The sequence below is a fragment of the Dictyostelium purpureum genome (genome assembly GCF_000190715.1).
Source record: "Dictyostelium purpureum unplaced genomic scaffold DICPUscaffold_30, whole genome shotgun sequence".
In the NCBI taxonomy this organism is placed as follows: Eukaryota; Evosea; class Eumycetozoa; order Dictyosteliales; family Dictyosteliaceae; genus Dictyostelium; species Dictyostelium purpureum.
Window position 1 is genome coordinate 106,193 of NW_003519367.1, and position 21,534 is coordinate 127,726.

The 21,534-nt window shown below is 26.2% G+C and overlaps 4 protein-coding genes across 4 annotated transcripts; all 4 read right to left on the reverse strand.

Annotated features, from left to right (window-relative positions):
* Nucleotides 1-168: 168 nt before the first annotated feature.
* On the reverse strand, nt 169-7,742 carry DICPUDRAFT_96815 (uncharacterized protein; the record flags this gene model as incomplete). Its single annotated transcript, XM_003284707.1, has 6 exons — nt 169-1,811; nt 1,843-5,004; nt 5,151-5,726; nt 5,885-6,316; nt 6,386-7,021; nt 7,106-7,742. 6 exons carry the CDS (start codon nt 7,740-7,742, stop codon nt 169-171), a joined length of 7,086 nt encoding a protein of 2,361 aa, XP_003284755.1.
* Nucleotides 7,743-8,945: 1,203 nt separating this feature from the next.
* On the reverse strand, nt 8,946-11,025 carry DICPUDRAFT_96816 (uncharacterized protein; the record flags this gene model as incomplete). Its single annotated transcript, XM_003284708.1, has 1 exon — nt 8,946-11,025. One exon carries the CDS (start codon nt 11,023-11,025, stop codon nt 9,022-9,024), a length of 2,004 nt encoding a protein of 667 aa, XP_003284756.1. The 3' UTR covers nt 8,946-9,021.
* Nucleotides 11,026-11,347: 322 nt separating this feature from the next.
* On the reverse strand, nt 11,348-19,074 carry DICPUDRAFT_148565 (uncharacterized protein; the record flags this gene model as incomplete). Its single annotated transcript, XM_003284709.1, has 3 exons — nt 11,348-17,658; nt 17,724-18,359; nt 18,438-19,074. 3 exons carry the CDS (start codon nt 19,072-19,074, stop codon nt 11,348-11,350), a joined length of 7,584 nt encoding a protein of 2,527 aa, XP_003284757.1.
* Nucleotides 19,075-20,047: 973 nt separating this feature from the next.
* DICPUDRAFT_148566 (uncharacterized protein) lies at nt 20,048-21,254 on the reverse strand (the record flags this gene model as incomplete). Its single annotated transcript, XM_003284710.1, has 2 exons — nt 20,048-20,219; nt 20,284-21,254. The coding sequence occupies 2 exons, from the start codon at nt 21,252-21,254 to the stop codon at nt 20,048-20,050; spliced, it is 1,143 nt and encodes a 380-aa protein (XP_003284758.1).
* Nucleotides 21,255-21,534: the final 280 nt, after the last annotated feature.

A 21,534-nucleotide genomic window follows, 5' to 3' on the forward strand; every position in this document is an offset into this window, starting at 1 on the left:
ATTTTTATTTTTAATATTTATAATTTTTTATTTTTTTTTTTTTTAAAGTGAAATTACAATAAATTAAAAAAAAGTGAAAAAAAAGAGAATAAACTAAATTAAAAAAGAAGAAATTAAAAACCTTTTTTTTAACTTTTATTATATTTAATATATATTAATTTATTTTTTTTATTTTTTTTTATTATTTTCAGTAAAATTTTTAATAATAATTTGTATTGATTGAGATATACTATTGATTTGTAATTGTTGTATTGTAATTATATTTCTACCTATTTGTTTATCTATCCAGTTCTTTAATTGAACAATAACTAAACTATCGAGACCATACTGAGTTAATTGGAATTCCAAATTGATTTTTGACTCATCAATTGAAAGTAGCTCGGATATTTTATTTATAACTTTAATTTTTAAAATTTCTTGGTTATTGCCACCATCTAATGATATATGAGTTTTTTTAACCATATTGGATATATAGTCAAGTTTAGAATAATTACCGTTTGGTTTTAAAGATACCATATTTTCCAAATTAAAATTACACAAGCAATAGTTTGAATAATTGTTTTTATCTTGAAGGAAGAGATCTAATGAGATAAAAAATTGTTGTAATGAAGTAAAATTATAATGTGATGACTCTATCATTGTTTTGATTGCTTCATTTCTTGAAATAAATCCAGTTGATGATATTGCACCTAAATTTACTGATAGTGATGGTAGTCCGATTGATTTTCTATATTTTGATAACGAATCAATAGCATTACAAGCACTAACATAACTACATTGTCTATATGAACCAGTTATTGTTACAGCAGATGATGCTAAAATAAATTGTTTTAATTTCCAAGAACGTTGAATTGATTCATTGTGTAAATTGATTGCACCAATTGTTTTTGCACCATGTACGATATTTAAACCATTCATATCGATATCTTTAGCATCGCTAACCTCATTTACAAATGAAAAGTGTATTACTGTATCAATATTTGTAATGTTTGAATTTGATTCTAGATTGTTTAATACATCGTGAACTTTATCGCTATCTTCAATATCGACTTGATTAAAGTGGAAATTAATTGTATTATCTTTTTGATGTTTGGTTTCATTGATTAATAGTTCTAATTCCCATTTTAATGGTGATTTTGATAAAATTATAATATTATCGATTGATTTGTTTGAATATTTAACTAGCCATTTCATTATTTCTAAAATAAGACCTGTTTGACCTGTCACTAATATGTTTTTGCCAATATCTAATCTTGAAATATCATAACTATTCTTCATAATTATTGAATCAATATGTTCATTAAATGTTCTTGATATCAAATCTTTATCGTGATTAACAACAATTTTTCCAATATTTTGTCTTTGATTAATATATTCGACTGCTTCTTTAAATTGATCATTTGAATATTCAATGATTGGAATTAGTTCTAATTTATTTGACTGTATCAAACCAATAATTTTTTTGAGGCATTTTCTATACAAATAAACTGGAAATTTTCCAAGTTCAATATTATTATATCCATAATTGTATTTAAAGTGATTGTTTGTCATATAGTCGTTTGATGTTAAATGTGTAATTGAAAGATCTACAATTTTACCACAAGTATTTAAACATTGGAAGTTTGAATCCATATATTCTGATGATAGTGTATTTAATATCAAATCTACACCTTGATGATCTGTGTCACATTCTAATTGTTTTAATTTGTTTTTAATTTGGTCAACATAGTTTTTATTTCTTGATGAATATATACCAGTAATAAATGAGCTATATTTGTCTACTAAGTACTGTTCTTTTTCTTTTGAACCGACTGTTAGAAATATAACCTTTGTGTTGTTTACACTTTAATAGTTCTAATGTTGAAAGACCGACACCACCCGCTGCTGAGTGAATTAAAATAGTTTGATCTGCTTGTAAATTGCCAGTACAGTATAAACTGTGAAATGTTGTAACATAAACTGTTGGAATGGATGCTGCTTGTAAATGTGAAATGTTAGATGGTTTATAATAAACATATTTGTAGTCCAATACAATATGCGATCCATTAGCCTTTGGAGCAGTCCCAATTACTTCATCTCCAATTTTTAACTTCTTTATTTTGCTACCACAACGAGTAATAACACCACTAAAATCATTTCCAATATTTGGATTATGGTTTAATCCGTTTTCAACTTCTTCTTTGCCATTTCTGACAACAACATTATTTGATACTTGACCGATATATATTAGATAGTCTTTATAGTTGATACCTGTAGCTTTTATTTGAACTTCGATTTCATTTGGGTTTAATTCTTGCTTTTTAGGTTTTAAAAAATATTCTAAATTTTGATCAAGTTGTATCATTAAATTATCTTTATTTGTTTCAAATGACTTTGATGTAAATGATTGTTTAATTTTTGTTTGTTTTTTATATCTTTCATAATATACTGTGTTGTTTTTAATTGTGAATTCTCTTTGAATATTTGTTGTTGGATTTATTAATACATCGATAAGTGATAGTATATTTTCATTTTGAATTGAAATATCATCGAAATCTAATGAATATAAATCTAATTGTGGGAATTCAACAAAATATCTTGTAGCTCCGTTGATTGATGATGATAAATAGTTGTTTGTTGTTGAATTTAATAATATCAAAACATGCTTAAAAAAGTTTTCAATTTCATGTTGAAGTAATATTTGATTAATTTGAATGTAATCGAATGTTATTTCTTTAAAATTATTGATATCTAATGGATCGATTGCTTTCATAAAGAAAATTAATGTTTTACTTTGTTTAATAGAATCGATTGATTTTATAATCCAGTTGTTAAGTTCATTAAAGTCATCTATTTGTATTATTTTTGAAATTAATAATTGATTTGATTTGAATGATTCATTGATTTGTGTACCATGTCTACTATTTCCAAATAATATAATATTATCATGTGATACTAATTGTTTCATTGATTCTATATTTGATAATACCATTTCATTTATATTGGGTTTTCTTGTTTGAATTAAAAATAATGCATTATCATTTCCAGATATTGTTGTATCTTTATAGTTGCATTCGTTTAGTAAATTATACCAGGTTTCTATTTTCATGCAGCTTCTATCTTTTCTGATGTCAGCATCTTCTGGTGATGGCCACCATTGTGGGAATACAGCAAAAATTGAGTCAAGGTATAATGATTTGTATGGTGCTTCAATAAAAACTATCTGGCCATTTGGTGTTAAAATACTATGGATTTCATTTAAACTGAATCTAATTAGTTTTACGACATGTAATACATTTGACATTAAAACCATATCGTAATAAGATGGTTTTAAATCTTGATCCTTTAATGGTTTGTCTAAATCAACAGGACGATAGATTATATTGATACCTTTGATTTTTGAAAGTTTTTCTTTAATGTCTGAAAAAAATGATGCTGAAATGTCGCTCCATGTGTATTCTATATCGATATTTGATGATGGATGATCATTTAATAGTTTTTTGATTTTATTTAATACCAAAATTGATAAAGAGCCAACACCACCTCCAAATTCCAGGATTCTGAATACAATTGGTTCATTAATAGTTGGTTTGATTAATTCTGAAACAATTTCGCATAATAGATTGTTTATTGGTTTTAGTAAATTGGATTTATGATAAAAGTTATCTAAAAACCCATCTTCAAATAATGATTGAGGAGTGTCTTTATTTGAATCATCATCTTCTAAAGGAAATATTTGCTTTGCCATAACTTTGGTTGTTTTTTCAAAAAGCTTGATATTCCTATCACTATTACCATCAGGGAATTCATTTAATTGTTTATTGATACCTAAACTATTATATTTTTTTAAAATATCGAAAATAAAAATAAATAAATTTTCATTTACCCCATCATTATGGTAGAGTTGTTTGAATTGATTATAATCCATTGTTGATAATGTTTCTTTGTTGATAGTTGGACGTCTTTGATTAATTTGATAGTAAAATAATGAAAGTAAATGTTCCTTTGATTCTGTTTTTTGATTAAATTCATCTAGCCTCAATTCTTCTAATTGACACAAGTTTTTAAAAGTTTGTGGTTTATTAATGATAGAGTCTTTTGATTGTTGAATTGGTAGATATATATCATTAGATGGTGGTGGGATAATTATTGTATTGTCAATGATTGGTGTAAGTGATGTGCAAATAATATTAGAAATTTCAATTAATAATGTGCCATCATTTAGCATTACTTTAATGGATCCGGAGTATGAGTATAAATTAATTCTTGATTTCATTTCAGAATATACATAGATTTCAGAATGTTGATGATTGTTTGGTGATGGAATGTTTGATGAGTAATATTTTAATCCTTCGATTTTATCTAATACAATTTGGCATTGATGTTTGATAAAACTTAGCATTCCATGTAAACATGTATCTAGTATTGCAGAATTAAAGAATGATTTCATTGAATTGTTGTTGAGTAAATGATTGAATTCGTTTTGATTTTGAATTTCATCTAATGATACTATCGATAGAGAACAGTTATCACCAATATAACATTCTTTGACACCTCTGAATAAACCTTTGTATGTTAATCCGGTTTTGATTTTGATTGAATCATAAAGCTCTAATTTAGATAGTTTGGTAAAGTTGCAACTATTTCTTTTTTCCTCAATATTAATTCGGTTTATTTCGTTACCATGTTTGAATAGACTAAAGTTACCAGTGGAACACAATACCCATTGATTTGTAGTTATATCTTTAAAGTGTGATTTGACATTGAATTCATTTTTTGAAAGTGTATTGATGGTTGTTTGTAAACATTGATTGACATCATCATGTAAAATTAATGGTGTTTTAAATTCGATTGAACCGATTGTAATATCTTGGTTTGGATATATGTTGAATAGATTGATGATGTACCCACACCCTGGGAAGTAGTATTTGTTTTCTACTTGATGTCCTTTTAGCCATTGGAATGGTTGTTTTTTTGTATCTATGAATGTTTGATATGATTTGGATGGTGAGTCATTTGCAACACCTAATCATTTTTCTTTTTGTGAAGTGGTGAATGAATATTTATTTTTTCTCCATTATTGAAATATGGTGATTGAGTGGATTTCATTTGATTTAAATAGAATGATAGTGTTGGATGTGGGGAAATTTCGATAAATGTTACTTCATTACCATAGTTGTTCTCTTCAATATATTTATATATGTTTGAAATGGTTTGAGTGAATCTTACTGGTTGTAAAACATTTTCAAATACATATTCTGAATTGAATGGTGTTGTTTCGTGGATTTTTGTAGAGAGTATGGTGGTGATGTTAATAAATAAGTTGGTTGTGACTGTTGAAAATATTGGTGTTGTTGATTGTTTTGATTTAATGTTCATTGAACATATTTCATCTTTAATAACTAATTGGCTAGATGTATGGAGTGATGATAATGTTCCTAACATAGCACAAAATATATCTTTTGATTTTAAATCAGTAACAATTTCATTGAGTAAATGTTCTTTACCAGATACTACAATGGATGATGGTGAGTTGTAGCAAGCAATGTTGACTGTTGGGTATTTTGATGAATAATTTGAAATATATTCCTCAGGACTTATATTTATAGATAACATTCTTCCAGTACCAGTTGTTTTATTTTGAGCAATCGATCTGTTGTATACTAAATAACACAATGTTTCAAAGTCAATCATACCAGAGCAATATGATGCTGAAATTTCACCAAGAGAATGGCCAACGATTAAATCTGGTTTGATACCCCAGTGTTTAGTTCAAATAATGATACTTGAATCATAATGTTTGATGGCTGTGCAATAGTATGATCATGTACTGATTTTAAATCATCATCATCAAATGATCTTAGTTTTTTCAAAACAGAATACCCATAGTATTTGAATAGTTCACTGTCGAATTTATGTACGCATTGTTTAAAAATTGGTTCGTTTTCATATAGTTCCAATACCATTTTATTATATTGTGATCTTTGACCACAAAATACAAATACTGTATATGGATTGTTTTTATTAATTATAATGTTTGAAAGTGTGTTTGTATTCAATGATTTGATTTCATTATTTGAATCTTTAAATTCTTCCCAATTACTTGCAATAATAACTGATCTTTGAATGAGTGATGTTGATTTATATTTGATTTGGTTATTTACAAATTCAATAAAATCTAATGTGTTTGATTGTCCTTTTATTACTTGAATATATTTGTCTAGTGATGTTGATGAGTTTGATGAGAATGTTATTAAATATTTTTTGTTAATATTATTATTTTCATTTTGGATATTTTCATTATGGTAATCTGATAGAATAATACAACAATTTGATCCTGTTATTATTTTTAATTAAAACATTAATATATTTAGTCTTTTTTTAAAAAAAATTAAATTTTACTTACCAGTTATACCAAAGTTAGTAATTGCCATAACAGTATTTTTGTTATTGTAAAATGGTGTTGGTTCAGTTACAACTTTTAGATGCCACTCATCGAATTTGATATCTGGGTTTGGAGATTTAAAATTTATATTTTGAACAAATGATTTGTTTTTAAACATGACACAACATTTAATTAATGCCATTAAACCTGATGATGCTTCAGTATGACCGATATTTGATTTAATGGAGCCAATTAAAACTTGTTTGCTTGAATCTTTGAATGCTCTTGAAATACCTTCTAGTTCTATTGGATCTCCGGTAGGTGTACCAGTACCGTGACATTCGACATAATCTATATCAGATGCTTTGATTTGACCATTGGTGGATTCGATTGCAGATTTAATATTTTCATATTGTGATGATTTCGATGGTGAATAAAAGTTTGATTTATCATAGTTACCATCTACATTTGATCCTGAACCTTTGATAACACAATAAATATTATTTCCATCATTGATTGCTTTTTCTAATTTCTTCAATACCACGACACCAACACCCTCTGAACGTATATATCCATCAGCGTCAGATGAGAATGTGTGACATTTTCCAGTTGGACTTAACATAGATAAATGAGAAAATGATTTTGATGTATTTGGGTCTAATATAAAAAATAAATAAATAAATTATTAGTTTTTTTAAATATTTCTTTAAAACAATTATTTTAAAAGTATGAAATACATACCAAGTATTAAATTAGAACCACCTACAACAGATACATCAGATTGACCATATTTGATTGATTTATAACCAAGATTAATTGCATTTAATGATGAACTACATGCAGTATCGATTGTCATTGAATCGCCACGGAAATCAAAGCAGTATGATATTCTATTTGATATTGAATGAATAGATGCGCCAAAAATGTTTTTTTGGATGTCAAAATGTGATTTATTGGCAGATTCGTAGTCTATAGTTGATGCACCAATGAATGTACTTGTATTTGAACCTCTTAATGTGGATGGATCAATACCGCTATCTTCTAATGCTTCCCATGTACACTTTAACAGTAATCTTTGTTGTGGATCGATTGTGTTGACATGTTCTTCACTTGGATTGATACCAAAAAAAATTGGATCAAAAGACTTCCATTCATCCAGTGGAATAAGACCAGAATACTTGCAAGCGATATCACCGGTGATACTATAGTTGTCAGACCATCTTTCAGATGTTTCTACGATATCATCAAAACCATTTACCAAGCTTTCCCAAAGTTGGTTTGTATTTGAAATGGATTTCGTTAAACAACCACTTGGTGCTCTAAAACCAACACCTATAACAGCAACATCACTATTTTGAACAACATATTTTGATGACATTTTTAAATAAAAAATAAATTTTATTTGATCTTTTAATTATTAAAAATATTTAAATAAAAAAAGATTCATTTAAAAAAAAAAAAATAGGATTTTTAAAAATATTTAATATGTTCCTTTTTGGTTATAGATTAAAAATAAACCTTTTCTAAATTAATTATTGGGGTTTACAATTGGTATTTACTATCGAAATATAAAAAATATAGTTTTACCCCCACCTAATTTTTTTATATCGTCAACTTATTTATTTTAATTTTTGATTTTTTTTCGATTTTTTTTTGATTTAAAAATAAATGACCAATAGTTTCAAACAATTTTTTTTTAAATACCTTTTTTAAATATTATATTTTAAAAAAAAAAATTATAAATACATTATAAAATAAATATATTGTTTAAATTATTATTTGTGAATTTGTTTAGTGGGTTCTGTATTATGTTTTTTTTAATAATCCATTCTTTTATTAAAAAAAAATATTATAATACCATAACAATAAATTTACAACTCTATTATTAATAATAATAAAGGGGTCTACATAATATTCTGGGCAATGTAAATCAAAGTATTTCAAAATATCTTTCTCTAGAAAAATATGTGAATATCTGTAGGGTTGTAATACATCAAATACAAACTACCATCGTTATTGAGTTTACCCAAAATATTCTTTTGATCCACCTTATTTAATCTTAACCCTGATTTCATAAATTCCTATTATTTTTTTTTTTTAATTTATAAAATAAAAAGTTAACATTTAAATATTTATTTCTAAATTTATCTAAATACACACATAGTTATTAAGAAACTGTTTTTGAATACATTTTAATTTAAAATAATAAATTGGCTATAAAAAATAAAAAATTATAAAAATAAAATAAAAATATAAAATTTTGGAATTTAAAAAAATTAATTTTTTGAGAAAATTTTTTTTATTTTTTATTTTTAATTATTTTTCCACCTAAAATCATTTGATGTTTTATAAATTTGCCTGGTGGCCAGCGAAAATGTATTTTTTTCATCAATAGTTGATTAGATTGAATTATGACATTATCTATTACTAATATATTGTATGTTTGATTCTATATTCTATAAATATTATTATCTCAATTATAATAAGAAAGATTTAAACAAAAAATAAAAAACAAAAAACAAAAAATTTAAATTACTTATAAGTAATAAAAGCGTTTATTATTTAATTATTTGTAAGAGTTAGAGTTGCAAAAGAAATGTTTATTTTTTTCATTTTTATTATTTTTATTATTTTCAATTATAACTATGCGTTTCTATTTATATATTTAATAAAGAGTTTGGTATTGGGTGTGTATAAAAATTATAAGGTAATAATATTTGAGTAACAGATTTTGGAATGGCAGCTGGGTCTATAGGGTGATCAAATCCTTTTCTAAAGGTTAGTATAGTGAGAAATTCTGGTAATAAACCTACTTGAAGAGGACTAGATAATTTATGTAATGTTAAATATGTAACTGAATTGGGTATAGTACCGACTTGAAGAGGATGGGAATAGGATTTGGGAAACTCTAAATCTACTACTGAATTGGGTATAGTACCGATTTGAAGAGGTTGGGAATGGTTATCTGGGAGTATTAATTTTTTTACTGATTGTGGTATTGAATTAGTTTGAAATCGAATTGGTTTTGAAGTATAATTAATATTCGATTCGAAATGAAGTTCTGTAATTGATGATGGTAAATCATATTCCAACAATTCATTTGAATGGTTTGATATAACTAAATGTTGTAAAGTATTTGGGAATAAATGTTTACCAAGATTACAATTGTATGATGTTAGCTTTAATGTTTTCACATTTGGCGGTATTACTTGTGGTTCTAATGGGTGGTTATATGCAGTTAAAATGAGATTAGTTATTGATGGTGGAAGTACATTTGGTTTTATAACTTGATTAAAGCTCAACAAATCTAATGTCTCTATTGAGGGTGGGCAGGTTTCAAGAGATATCTCTTGATTATAATTTGGTAAATAGAGTGTTTTTAATAAATATAGTGTTGATAGAGAGTTGGATAATAGGTGATTAAAGTCTCTCATACGTAGTGAAGTGATTGATTCTGGAAATACACCGCCAGATAGTGGTTGATTAAAATTTTCTAAATGGAGTGTTTTTAATGAATGTAGTGTTGATAGAGAGTTGGATAATGGGAGATTAAGGTAACCCATACGTAGTAAAGTGATTGATTCTGGAAATATACCGTCTGAAGGTAGGTGGTTATATGCATCTAAAATGAGATTAGTTATTGATGGTGGAAGTACATTTGGTTTTATAAATTGATTAAAACTATTCAAAATTAATTTTTCGATTGAGTGTGGAAATGTTTGGATTGATATCTCTTGATCAAAACTTTGTAAATTGAGTTCTTTTAATGAATTTAGTGCTGATAGAGAGTTGGATAATGGGTGATCAAAGTCGTCCATACGTAGTAAAGTGATTGATTCTGGAAGTACACCGTAAGATAGTGGGTGGTCAAATTCTGATAGACCTAAAAGTTTTAATTCAGGTGGAAGAATATTTGGTTGGAGCGGTTGATTATAAGAGCCAAGATATAGATATTTACATGTTATAGGTAAGTCACCGGCTTTTAAAGGTTGATTAAAGGAATCTAGGGATAGATTTACAATTGAACCAAATGAACCAGGTATAATTGTTCTATTGAATTTATATTGATTTAATTTAGTTAATGATTGTGGGAAAGTTCCAATAGGTATATCTTGATCTATTTCCATTGTTAAACTGGTAAGCGATGGTGGTAATGTATTTGGTGAAATATCTTGATTTATACCGATATTCAATTCAGTAACACTTGATGGGACAACTGATTTAATATCGAAACGATGAGGATAATAATCAATATTAAAAAATCCTATATCAGTTTTAGAAAATTGTAAAGAAGTAATAGTTGTTGGAATATCGCCTGCTTGAATTGGTTTATTAAAATAACTTAAAAATTTTAACTTGGTTGTACCATAGGGTATTAATTGACCATGTGGTTCTAATGGTTCATTAACATCAATTAAAATTTCTGTTGCATATCTTCTGTGTGTATGGTATCTAAGTTGATCCATTGATTTATTAATACGTATTATTTTATTTTCATTATATAACCTGTGATGTCTTTGTATTTCTTTTAATATAACCATGTTTCTCCACACCGAAAAAAATAATATTTCATTTTTATTATTATTATCTATTTCTGTTTTTGTAATTGAACCTAAATTATTATTATTATTACTATCTATTCTGTCATTATTATTATTCATTTTAATATTTATAAATTTATCGAAAATTTTCCTTTGAATTATAAAAAAAAAAAAATTAAAAAAAAAATTAAAAAAAATTAAATTTAATTTATTTTATTAATTTTTGTAACTTCACTACTGGTGTTAATAGTGTTTTTTTTCTTCCTATTTAACAATTTTTTTTCAGATTCTACAGTTTAATACCCTAGTTCCTAAATTGAGTTTAAAATTCTAATTACATAATTGTTTGTATTTTCTTTATTTTTTTATTTTTTTTTTTAGTTTTTAAAACAACTTTTTTTAAATTTTATTTAATAGATATTATTATTAATTTATATTTTTTTTATTTTTTTTTATTATTTTCAGTAAAATTTTTAATAATAATTTGTATTGATTGAGATATACTATTGATTTGTAATTGTTGTATTGTAATTATATTTCTACCTATTTGTTTATCTATCCAGTTCTTTAATTGAACAATAACTAAACTATCGAGACCATACTGAGTTAATTGGAATTCCAAATTGATTTTTGACTCATTAATTGAAAGTAGCTCGGATATTTTTTTTATAACTTTAATTTTTAAAATTTCTTGGTAACTGCCACCATCTATTAATATATGAGTTTTTTTAACCATATTGGATTGATAGTCAAGTTTAGAATAATTTCGGTTTGGTTTTAAAGATACCATATGTTCCAAATTAAAATTACACAAACAATAGTTTGAATAATTGTTTTTATCTTGAAGGAAGAGATCTAATGAGATAAATAATTGTTGTAGTGATGTAAAATTATAATGAGATGACTGAATCATTGTTTTGATTGCTTCATTTCTTGAAATAAATCCAGTTGATGATATTGCACCTAAATTTACTGACAGTGATGGTAGTCCGATTGATTTTCTATATTTTGATAACGAGTCAATTGCATTACAGGCACTAACATAATAACATTGTCTATATGAACCAGTTATTGTTACAGCAGATGATGCTAAAATAAATTGTTTTAATTTCCAAGAACGTTGAATTGATTCATTGTGTAAATTGATTGCACCAATTGTTTTTGCACCATGTACGATATTTAAACCATTCATATCCATATCTTTAGCATCACTTATCTCATTTACAAATGAAAAGTGAATTACTGTATCGATATTTGTAATATTTGAATTTGATTCTAAATTGTTTAATAGATTGTGAACTTTATTACTATCTTCAATATCGACTTGATTAAAGTGGAAATTAATTGTATTGTCTTTTTGATGTTTAGTTTCATTGATTAATAGTTCTAGTTCCCATTTTAATGGTGATTTTGATAAAATTATAATATTATCGATTGATTTTTTTGAATATTTAGCTAGCCATTTCATTATTTCTAAAATAAGACCTGTTTGACCTGTTACTAATATGTTTTTGCCAATATCTAATCTTGAAATATCATAACTGTTTTTCATTTGAATTGAATCACTTTGTTTTTGTTCATTATATACTCTTGATAACATATCTATATCATGATTAACAACAATTTTTCCAATATTTTGTCTTTGATTAATATATTCTACTGCTTCTTTAAATTGATCATTTGAATATTCAATGATTGGAGTTAGTTTCAATTTATTTGACTGCACTAAACCAACAATTTTTTTGAGGTAATTTCTAAACGTTTTAATAGGAATTTTTCCAAGTTCTACATTATTATACCCATAGTTGTATTTAAAGTGATTGTTTGTCATATAGTCGTTTGGTGTTAAATGTGTAATTGAAAGATCTACAATTCTACCACTAGTATTTAAACATTGAAAGTTTGAATCCATATATTCTGATGATAGTGTATTTAATATTAAATCTACACCTTGATGATCTGTGTCACATTCTAATTGTTTTAATTTGTTTTTAATTTGGTCAACATAGTTTTTATTTCTTGATGAATAAATACCAGTAATAAATGAGCCATATTTGTCTATTAAATACTGTTCTTTTTCTTTTGAACCGACTGTTAAAAATATATAACCTTTGTGTTGTTTACACTTTAATAGTTCCAATGATGAGAGACCGACACCACCTGTTGCTGAGTGAATTAAAATAGTTTGGTCTGTTTGTAAATTACCAGTATGGTATAGACTATGTAAAGTTGAAGTATATACTGTTGGTATAGAGGCTGCTTGTATATGCGAAATATTAGATGGTTTGTAATAAACATAATTGTAGTCCAATACAATATGTGATCCATTGGCGTTTGGGGCATGTCCAAGTACTTCATCACCAACTTTTAATTTCTTTATATCGCTACCGCAACGAGTAATAACACCGCTAAAGTCATTTCCAATATTTGGCAATTGATATAATCCGTTTACTACTTCCTCTTTGCCATTTCTGACAACAACACTATTTGATACTAGGCCAATATACATTAGATAGTCTTTATAGTTGATACCTGTAGCTTTTATTTGAACTTCGATTTCATTTGGGTTTAATTCTTGTTTTTTAGTTCTTAAAAAATATTCTAAATTTTGATCAAGTTGTATCATTAAATTATCAATATTTGTTTCAAATGACTTTGATGTAAATGATTGTTTAATTTTTGTTTGTTTTTTGTATCTTTCATAATATACTGTGTTGTTTTTAATTGTGAATTCTCTTTGAATATTTGTTGTTGGATTTATTAATATATCGATAAGTGATAGAATATTTTCATTTTGAATTGAAATATCATCGAAATCTAATGAATATAAATCTAATTGTGGGAATTCTGCAAAATATCTTGTTGCTCCATTGATTGATGATGATAAATAGTTGTTTGTTGTTGAATTTAATAATATCAAAACATGCTTAAAAAAGATTTCAATTTCATGTTGAAGTAATATTTGATTAATTTGAATATATTCGAATGTTATTTCTTTAAAATTATTGACATTTAATGGATCTATTGCTTTCATAAAGAAAATTAATGTTTTACTTTGTTTAATAGAATCGATTGATTTAATAATCCAGTTGTTAAGTTCATTAAAGTCATCTATTTGTATTATTTTTGAATTTAACAGTTGATTTGATTTCAATGATTCGATGATTTGAGTGCCATGTCTACTAATTCCAAATAATATAATATTATCGTGTGATACTAATTGTTTCATTGATTCTGTATTTGATAATACCATTTCATTTATATTTGGTTTTCTTGTATGAATCAAAAAAAGTGCACTATCATTTCCAGATATTGTTGTATCTTTATAGTTGCATTTGTTTAGTAAATCGTACCAGGTTTCTATTCTCATGCAGCTTCTATCTTTTCTGATGTCAGCATCTTCTGGTGATGGCCACCATTGTGGGAATACTCCGAATATTGAGTCAAGGTATAATGATTTGTATGGTGCTTCAACTAAAACTATCTGGCCATTTGGTGTTAAAATACTATGGATTTCATTTAAGCTGAATCTAATTTGTTTTACGACATGTAATACATTTGACATTATAACCATATCGTAATAAGATGGTTTTAGTTCTTGATCATTTAATGGCTTGTCTAAATCTAGAGGACGATAGATTATATTGATACCTTTGATTTTTGAAAGTTTTTCTTTAATATCTGAAAAAAACGATGCTGAAATGTCGCTCCATGTGAATTCTATATCGATATTTGATGATGGATGATCAATTAATAGTTTATTGATTCTATTTAATACTATTAATGATAATGAGCCAACACCACCTCCAAATTCTAGGATTCTGAAAACAATTGGTTCATTAACAATTGGTTTGATTGACTCTGAAACGATATCACTTAATATATTGTTTATTGGTGTAAGAAAAATTGATTTGTGATAAAAGTGATCTAAAAACCCATCTTCAAATAATGATTGAGGAGTATCTAAGTTTGGATCGTCTTCTTCTACAGGGAATATTAGTTTTGCCATAACTGTGGTTGTTTTTTCTAAAAGCCTGATATGTTTATAGCTGCTATCAGTGAATTCATTTAATTGTTTATTGATACCTAAACTATTATATTTTTTTAAAATATCGAAAATAAAGATAAACAAATTTTCATTTACCCCATCATTATAGAAGAGTTGTTTGAATTGATTATAATCTATTGTTGATAATGTTTCTTTATTGATAGTTGGACGTCTTTGGTTAATCTTATAATAAAACAATGATAGTAAATGATCTATTTTTTGATAATATTCATCTATCTTCAATTCTTCTAATTTCCACAAGTATTTAAAAGATTGTGGTATATTAATGACAGAGTCTTTTGATTGTTGAATTGGTAGATATATATCATTGGATGGTGGGACAATTATCGAATTGTCAATTATTGGCGTAAGTGATGTGCAAACAATATTAGAAATTTCAATTAATAATGTTCCATCATTTAACATTACTTTAATGGATCCGGAGTATGAGTATAAATTGATCCTTGATTTGATTTCAGAATATACATAGATTTCAGAATGTTGATGATTGTTTGGTGATGGAATGTTTGATGAGTAGTATTTTAATCCTTCGACCCTATCTAATACAATTTGGCATTGATGTTTGATAAAAATTAGCATTCCATGTAAACATGCATCTAATATTGCAGTATTAAAGAATGATTTCATTGTATCGTTGTTTTGTAAATGATTAAATTCATTTTGATTTTGAATTTCATCTAATGATACAATTGATAGAGAACAGTTATCACCAATATAACATTCTTTGACACCTCTGAATAAACCTTTGTATGCTAATCCGGTTTTGATTTTGATTGAATCATAAAGCTCTGATTTTGATAGTTTGGTAAAGTTGCAACTATTTCTTTTTTCCTCAATATTAATTCGGTTTATTTCGTTACCATGTTTGAATAGACTAAAGTTACCAGTGGAACACAATACCCATTGATTGGTAGATGTATCTTTAAAGTGTGATTTGACATTGAATTCATTTTTTGAAAGTGTATTGATGGTTGTTTGTAAACATTGATTGACATCATCTTGTAAAATCAATGGTGTTTTAAATTCGATTGAACCGATTGTAATATCTTGGTTTGGATATATGTTGAATAAATTGATGATGTACCCACACCCTGGGAAGTAGTATTTACTATTTACTTGATGTCCTTTTAGCCATTGGAATGGTTGTTTTTTTGTATCTATAAATGTTTGATATGATTTGGATGGGGATTCATTTGTAACACCTAGATGTTGAATTGGTGGTCCATCTTTTTTGATCTTTTCATATGTTGAGTTTTGTTTGAAATACATTTTATCATCCCATTGATATAATGGAAGTTTGTTTAAGGTTTTGATTTGGTTTTGTTGTATTATCTGTGATTTGAAATTAATTTTATAAGAGTTGTCGACATAAAGTGTCGAAATTGTTTTTAAAAATTCATTGTAATCATTTTTCTTTTTGTGAAGTGGTGAATGAATAGTTATTTTTTCTCCATTATTGAAATATGGTGATTGTTTTGATTTCATTTCTTTTAAATAGAATGATAGTGTTGGATGTGGGGAAACTTCGATAAATGTTACTTCATTACCATAGTTGTTCTCTTCAATATATTTATATATGTTTGAAATGGTTTGGGTAAATTTTACTGGTTGTAAAGCATTTTCAAAAACATATTCTGAATTGAATGGTGTTGTTTCGTGGTTAAATAAGTTGGTTGTGACTGTTGAAAATATTGGTGTTGTTGATTGTTTTGATTTAATGTTCATTGAACATATTTCATCTTTAATAACTAATTGGCTAGATGTATGGAGTGATGATAATGTTCCTAACATAGCACAAAATATATCTTTTGATTTTAAATCAGTAACAATTTCATTTAGTAAATGTTCTTTACCAGATACTACAATGGATGATGGTGAGTTGTAGCAAGCAATGTTGATTGTTGGGTATTTTGATGAATAATTTGAAATATATTCCTCAGGACTTATATTTATAGATAACATTCTTCCAGTACCAGTTGTTTTATTTTGAGCAATCGATCTGTTGTATACTAAATAACACAATGTTTCAAAGTCAATCATACCAGAGCAATATGATGCTGAAATTTCACCAAGAGAATGGCCAACGATTAAATCTGGTTTGATACCCCAGTGTTTATATAGTTCAAATAATGATACTTGAATCATAATGTTTGATGGTTGCGCAATAGTATGATCGTGTAATGATTTTAAATCATCATCATCTAATGATCTAAGTTTTTGTAAAACAGAGTACCCATAGTGTTTGAATAGTTCACTGTCGAATTTTTGTACCCATTGTTTAAAAATTGTTTCATTTTCATATAGTTCTAATGCCATTTTATTATATTGTGATCCTTGACCGCAAAATACAAATACTGTATATGGATTGTTTTTATTAACTGAAATGTTTGAAAGTGTGTTTGTATTCAATGATTTGATTTCATTATTTGAATCTTTAAATTCTTCCCAATTACTTGCCATAATAACTGATCTTTGAACAAGTGATGTTGATTTATATTTGATTTGATTATTTACAAATTCATTAAAATCTAATGTGACTGATTGTTCTATAACCATTTGAATGTATTTGTCAAGAGATGTTGATGAGTTTGATGAGAATGGTATTAAATGTTTTTTGTTAATATTATTATTTTCATTTTGGATATCTTCATGGTAATCTGAAAGAATAATACAACAATTTGATCCTGTTATTTTAAAATAAAATATTAGTTTATTTTTTTACTTTTTTTAAAAATTATAAAATACTTACCAGTTATACCAAAGTTATTAGTAACCATAACAGTATTTTTATTTTGGTTAAATGGTGTTGGCTCAGTTACAACTTTTATATGCCATTCATCGAATTTGATATCTGGGTTTGGAGATTTAAAATTTATATTTTGAACAAATGATTTGTTTTTATACATGACACAACATTTAATTATTGACATTACACCCGATGATGCTTCACCATGACCGATATTTGATTTAATGGAGCCAATTAAAACTTGTTTGTTTGTATCTTTGAATGCTCTTGATATACCTTCAAGTTCTATTGGATCTCCAGTTGGTGTACCAGTACCGTGGCATTCAACATAATCTATATCAGATGCTTTGATTTGACCATTGGTAGATTCAATTGCAGATTTAATATTTTCATATTGTGATGATTTCGATGGTGAATAAAAGTTTGATTTATCATAGTTACCATCTACATTTGATCCTGAACCTTTGATAACACAATAAATGTTATTTCCATCTTTGATTGCTTGTTCTAACCTCTTCAATACCACAACACCGGCACACTCTGAACGTACATATCCATCAGCATCAGATGAAAATGTGTGGCACTTTCCAGTTGGACTTAACATTGATAAATGAGAAAATGATTTTGATGTATTTGGTTCTTATATAAAAAATAAATAAATAAATTATTAGTTTAATTAAATATTTCTTTAAAACATTTTAAGTCCAAAATACATACCAAGTATTAAATTACAACCACCTACAACAGATACATCAGATTTACCGTATATGATAGATTTGTAACCAAGATTAACTGAATTTAATGATGAACTACATGCAGTATCGATTGTCATTGAATCGCCACGGAAATCAAAGCAGTATGATATTCTATTTGATAATGAATGAAGAGATCCACCAAAAATGTTTTTTTGGATATCAAAAGGTGATTTGTTGGCAATATCGTAGTCTAGAGTTGATGCACCAATGAATGTACTTGTATTTGAACCTCTTAATGTGGATGGATCAATACCGCTATCTTCTAATGCTTCCCATGTACACTTTAACAGTAATCTTTGTTGTGGATCGATTGTGTTGACATGTTCTTCACTTGGATTGATGCCAAAGAAAATTGGATCAAAAGACTTCCATTCATCCAGTGGAATAAGACCAGCATACTTGCAAACGATATCACCGGTAATACTATAGTTGTCAGACCATCTTTCGGATGTTTCTACGATACCATCAAAACCATTTACCAAGCTTTCCCAAAGTTGGTTTGTATTTGAAATGGATTTTGTTAAACTGCCACTTGGTGCTCTAAAACCAACACCTATAACAGCAACATCACTATTTTGAACAACATATTTTGATGACATTTTTAATTAATAAACAATTTTATATAATTTTTTTAATTTTAACTAATACTAATTAAAAAAAAAATTAATAGGTTTTTAAAATTCCTAGTGTTTTTTGAATTTAATAATTATATTACATTTTTAATCTTCTCCTTTTGGGTTATAGATTAAAGCCAAACCTTTTATGAATTTAACTATTGGTGTTTACAATTGGTATTGACAATTAGTGTTAACTATTGAAAGATAAAAATATAGCTTACCCCTCCAAATTTTTTAAGTTGAGCTAAATTGTAATTTCTTGATCTCTTTTACAGTGCCCATAATAAAAAATAATTTATATTATTTTTTAATGAGTTAAATTATATTAATCATATTACAAAATATTGCTTCTAAAATTAACATTTTTATCATTTTCTACAAATTATCGTAAGTATTTTAATTTTTTAAAAAAAATATTATCTGTTTTTAAAATTTAAAAATAGATTTATAATATCAGTACGAACATAATAATTTTTTTTTTTTTAAAATGAATACCCAAAATAAAAATTTCAAAAAAAATAAAAAATATTGTGTGATTATTTTTTTTTTAAAAAATTTTTTTTTAATAAAACTTTTCAACAGTTTTTATTTATTTTTTTTTTAAATATTTTTTTTCTAAAAAATAAATTCCATAAACCCTTCAAAATGCCTCATTTATTATAACTTTTTTTTTTTAATTTTTTTTTTTTAACTAAATGCACAATTGGATGTTTTTAAAAAAAAACTGTTCAACGGTGTGTGATTGAAAAAATAATTTTTTTTTGCCAACAAGAGATTTTTAAAAACATCATCATAAAAAAACAAATTGAGGTTAAGAGATTAAAGTCGATTCTCAAATAATTATTATAAAGGGGTCTACACATATTATAGGCACTGTAAATCTGGGTATTTTAAAATATTTGTCTAATAAGAGCTTGGTGTCAAATTAAATTTATTATTTTTTTTATTTATAAATTTATTCAAATATTGATCTTTTATTCATTTTTAATTCTAGCTCAGATTTTTGTTTGAAAGTTTTAGCAAATGTTTCAGCTACTAAAATTGGGAAAACAATCGAAGCTTCTGCATAGATTTTAACTGGTTTAGCATTCATTGCAATTTTACCCCATGACACTGCTTCGGTGGTTCTAAATAAAAATTAATTAATTAGTATAATTAAAAAAAATAAAACAATAAAAAAATAATATTTACTTTGCCCCACTGTCAGAACCGTCAAATTCATTAGCTGTGTTTAAATAGACACAAAAATCACATCCATTACGTAGTAAATTTGCATTTAATATGTGATGTTTAATTACCCCACCACCTAATAAAATAACACCAGTTTTCTTTGCATCTATTGCATGGTTATCAATTCCACGTACATCTCTTATAATATCTAAAACGAGACCTGGGTTTTGATAGGAATGTAGATACAACATATCACCTATACTACCATCTGTAATTGCTGGGCTGTATACTGGGATGTTATTTTTCCATGCCCAATAGTAAATGGAATCTTCATTATTAATTTCTCTACCTAAACGATTAATTAGTCTAGATGGTGTCCAAAGGGTTCCTTTGGTCTTTTGCTCTTCAAGCATCTTATCGAATATTGGCATGATCCAGCTTTCAAATTGACAGTAGTTGTCATTGGGCATTACCAAGTTACCAATTCTATTCAAACCTTTTTTACGAAGATCATGGCCATCGAGTTCAAATTCTCCCATGTATGTTGGTGCAAAGCATTTGATAAAATCTTCTTCGATACCACCTGCAGTGGATACAATAACATCGACCATTGAATGTTGAACTAAATATTTAATAATATCTCTAATACCAGAGGAAGCCATGTTACTAGTATAACCCAAAAATATTTTACATCTAGCTTGACCTCTCAATCCATCATCTTCTTCACCTTCTGCCAATGGTTCATCACTTAAACGCCATTGAATCATTTTATTGATCTCATCAATTGCATTACCAACTGCTGATGCTTGAAACCCTGTATTTTTATATGACTCAAATAATTTACCATAATCCAAACCTTTGTTAAAATCATACCCCTTTACAATATCACTTTCTTTTAAATTACTTTTATCTGGTATTACTCCTAATAATATTTCTTTTGCATCATTTTTTGACTTGTCTTCATTAAATCCAGTAATATTATTTTCTATCATTTTTTTTTTAAATAATTTAATTATTAAAAATAAACTTTAAATAAAGCTTAAAAAAAAAAAAATTAGGAAAAATAAAAAAAATATTAATAAATATAAAAAAAAATAATAAAATAAATTACTTTAAAACTGTTTTATGAAAATAACACCTATAACATCATCTTTTATTATTTGAATATTTTTTAAAAAATAATGCAGATAAAGATGAAAAAAAAATAACAAATAATTAACACATAACCCACAAAAAAAGATTTTTCTATTTTTGAATATAAACTTTTTTTTT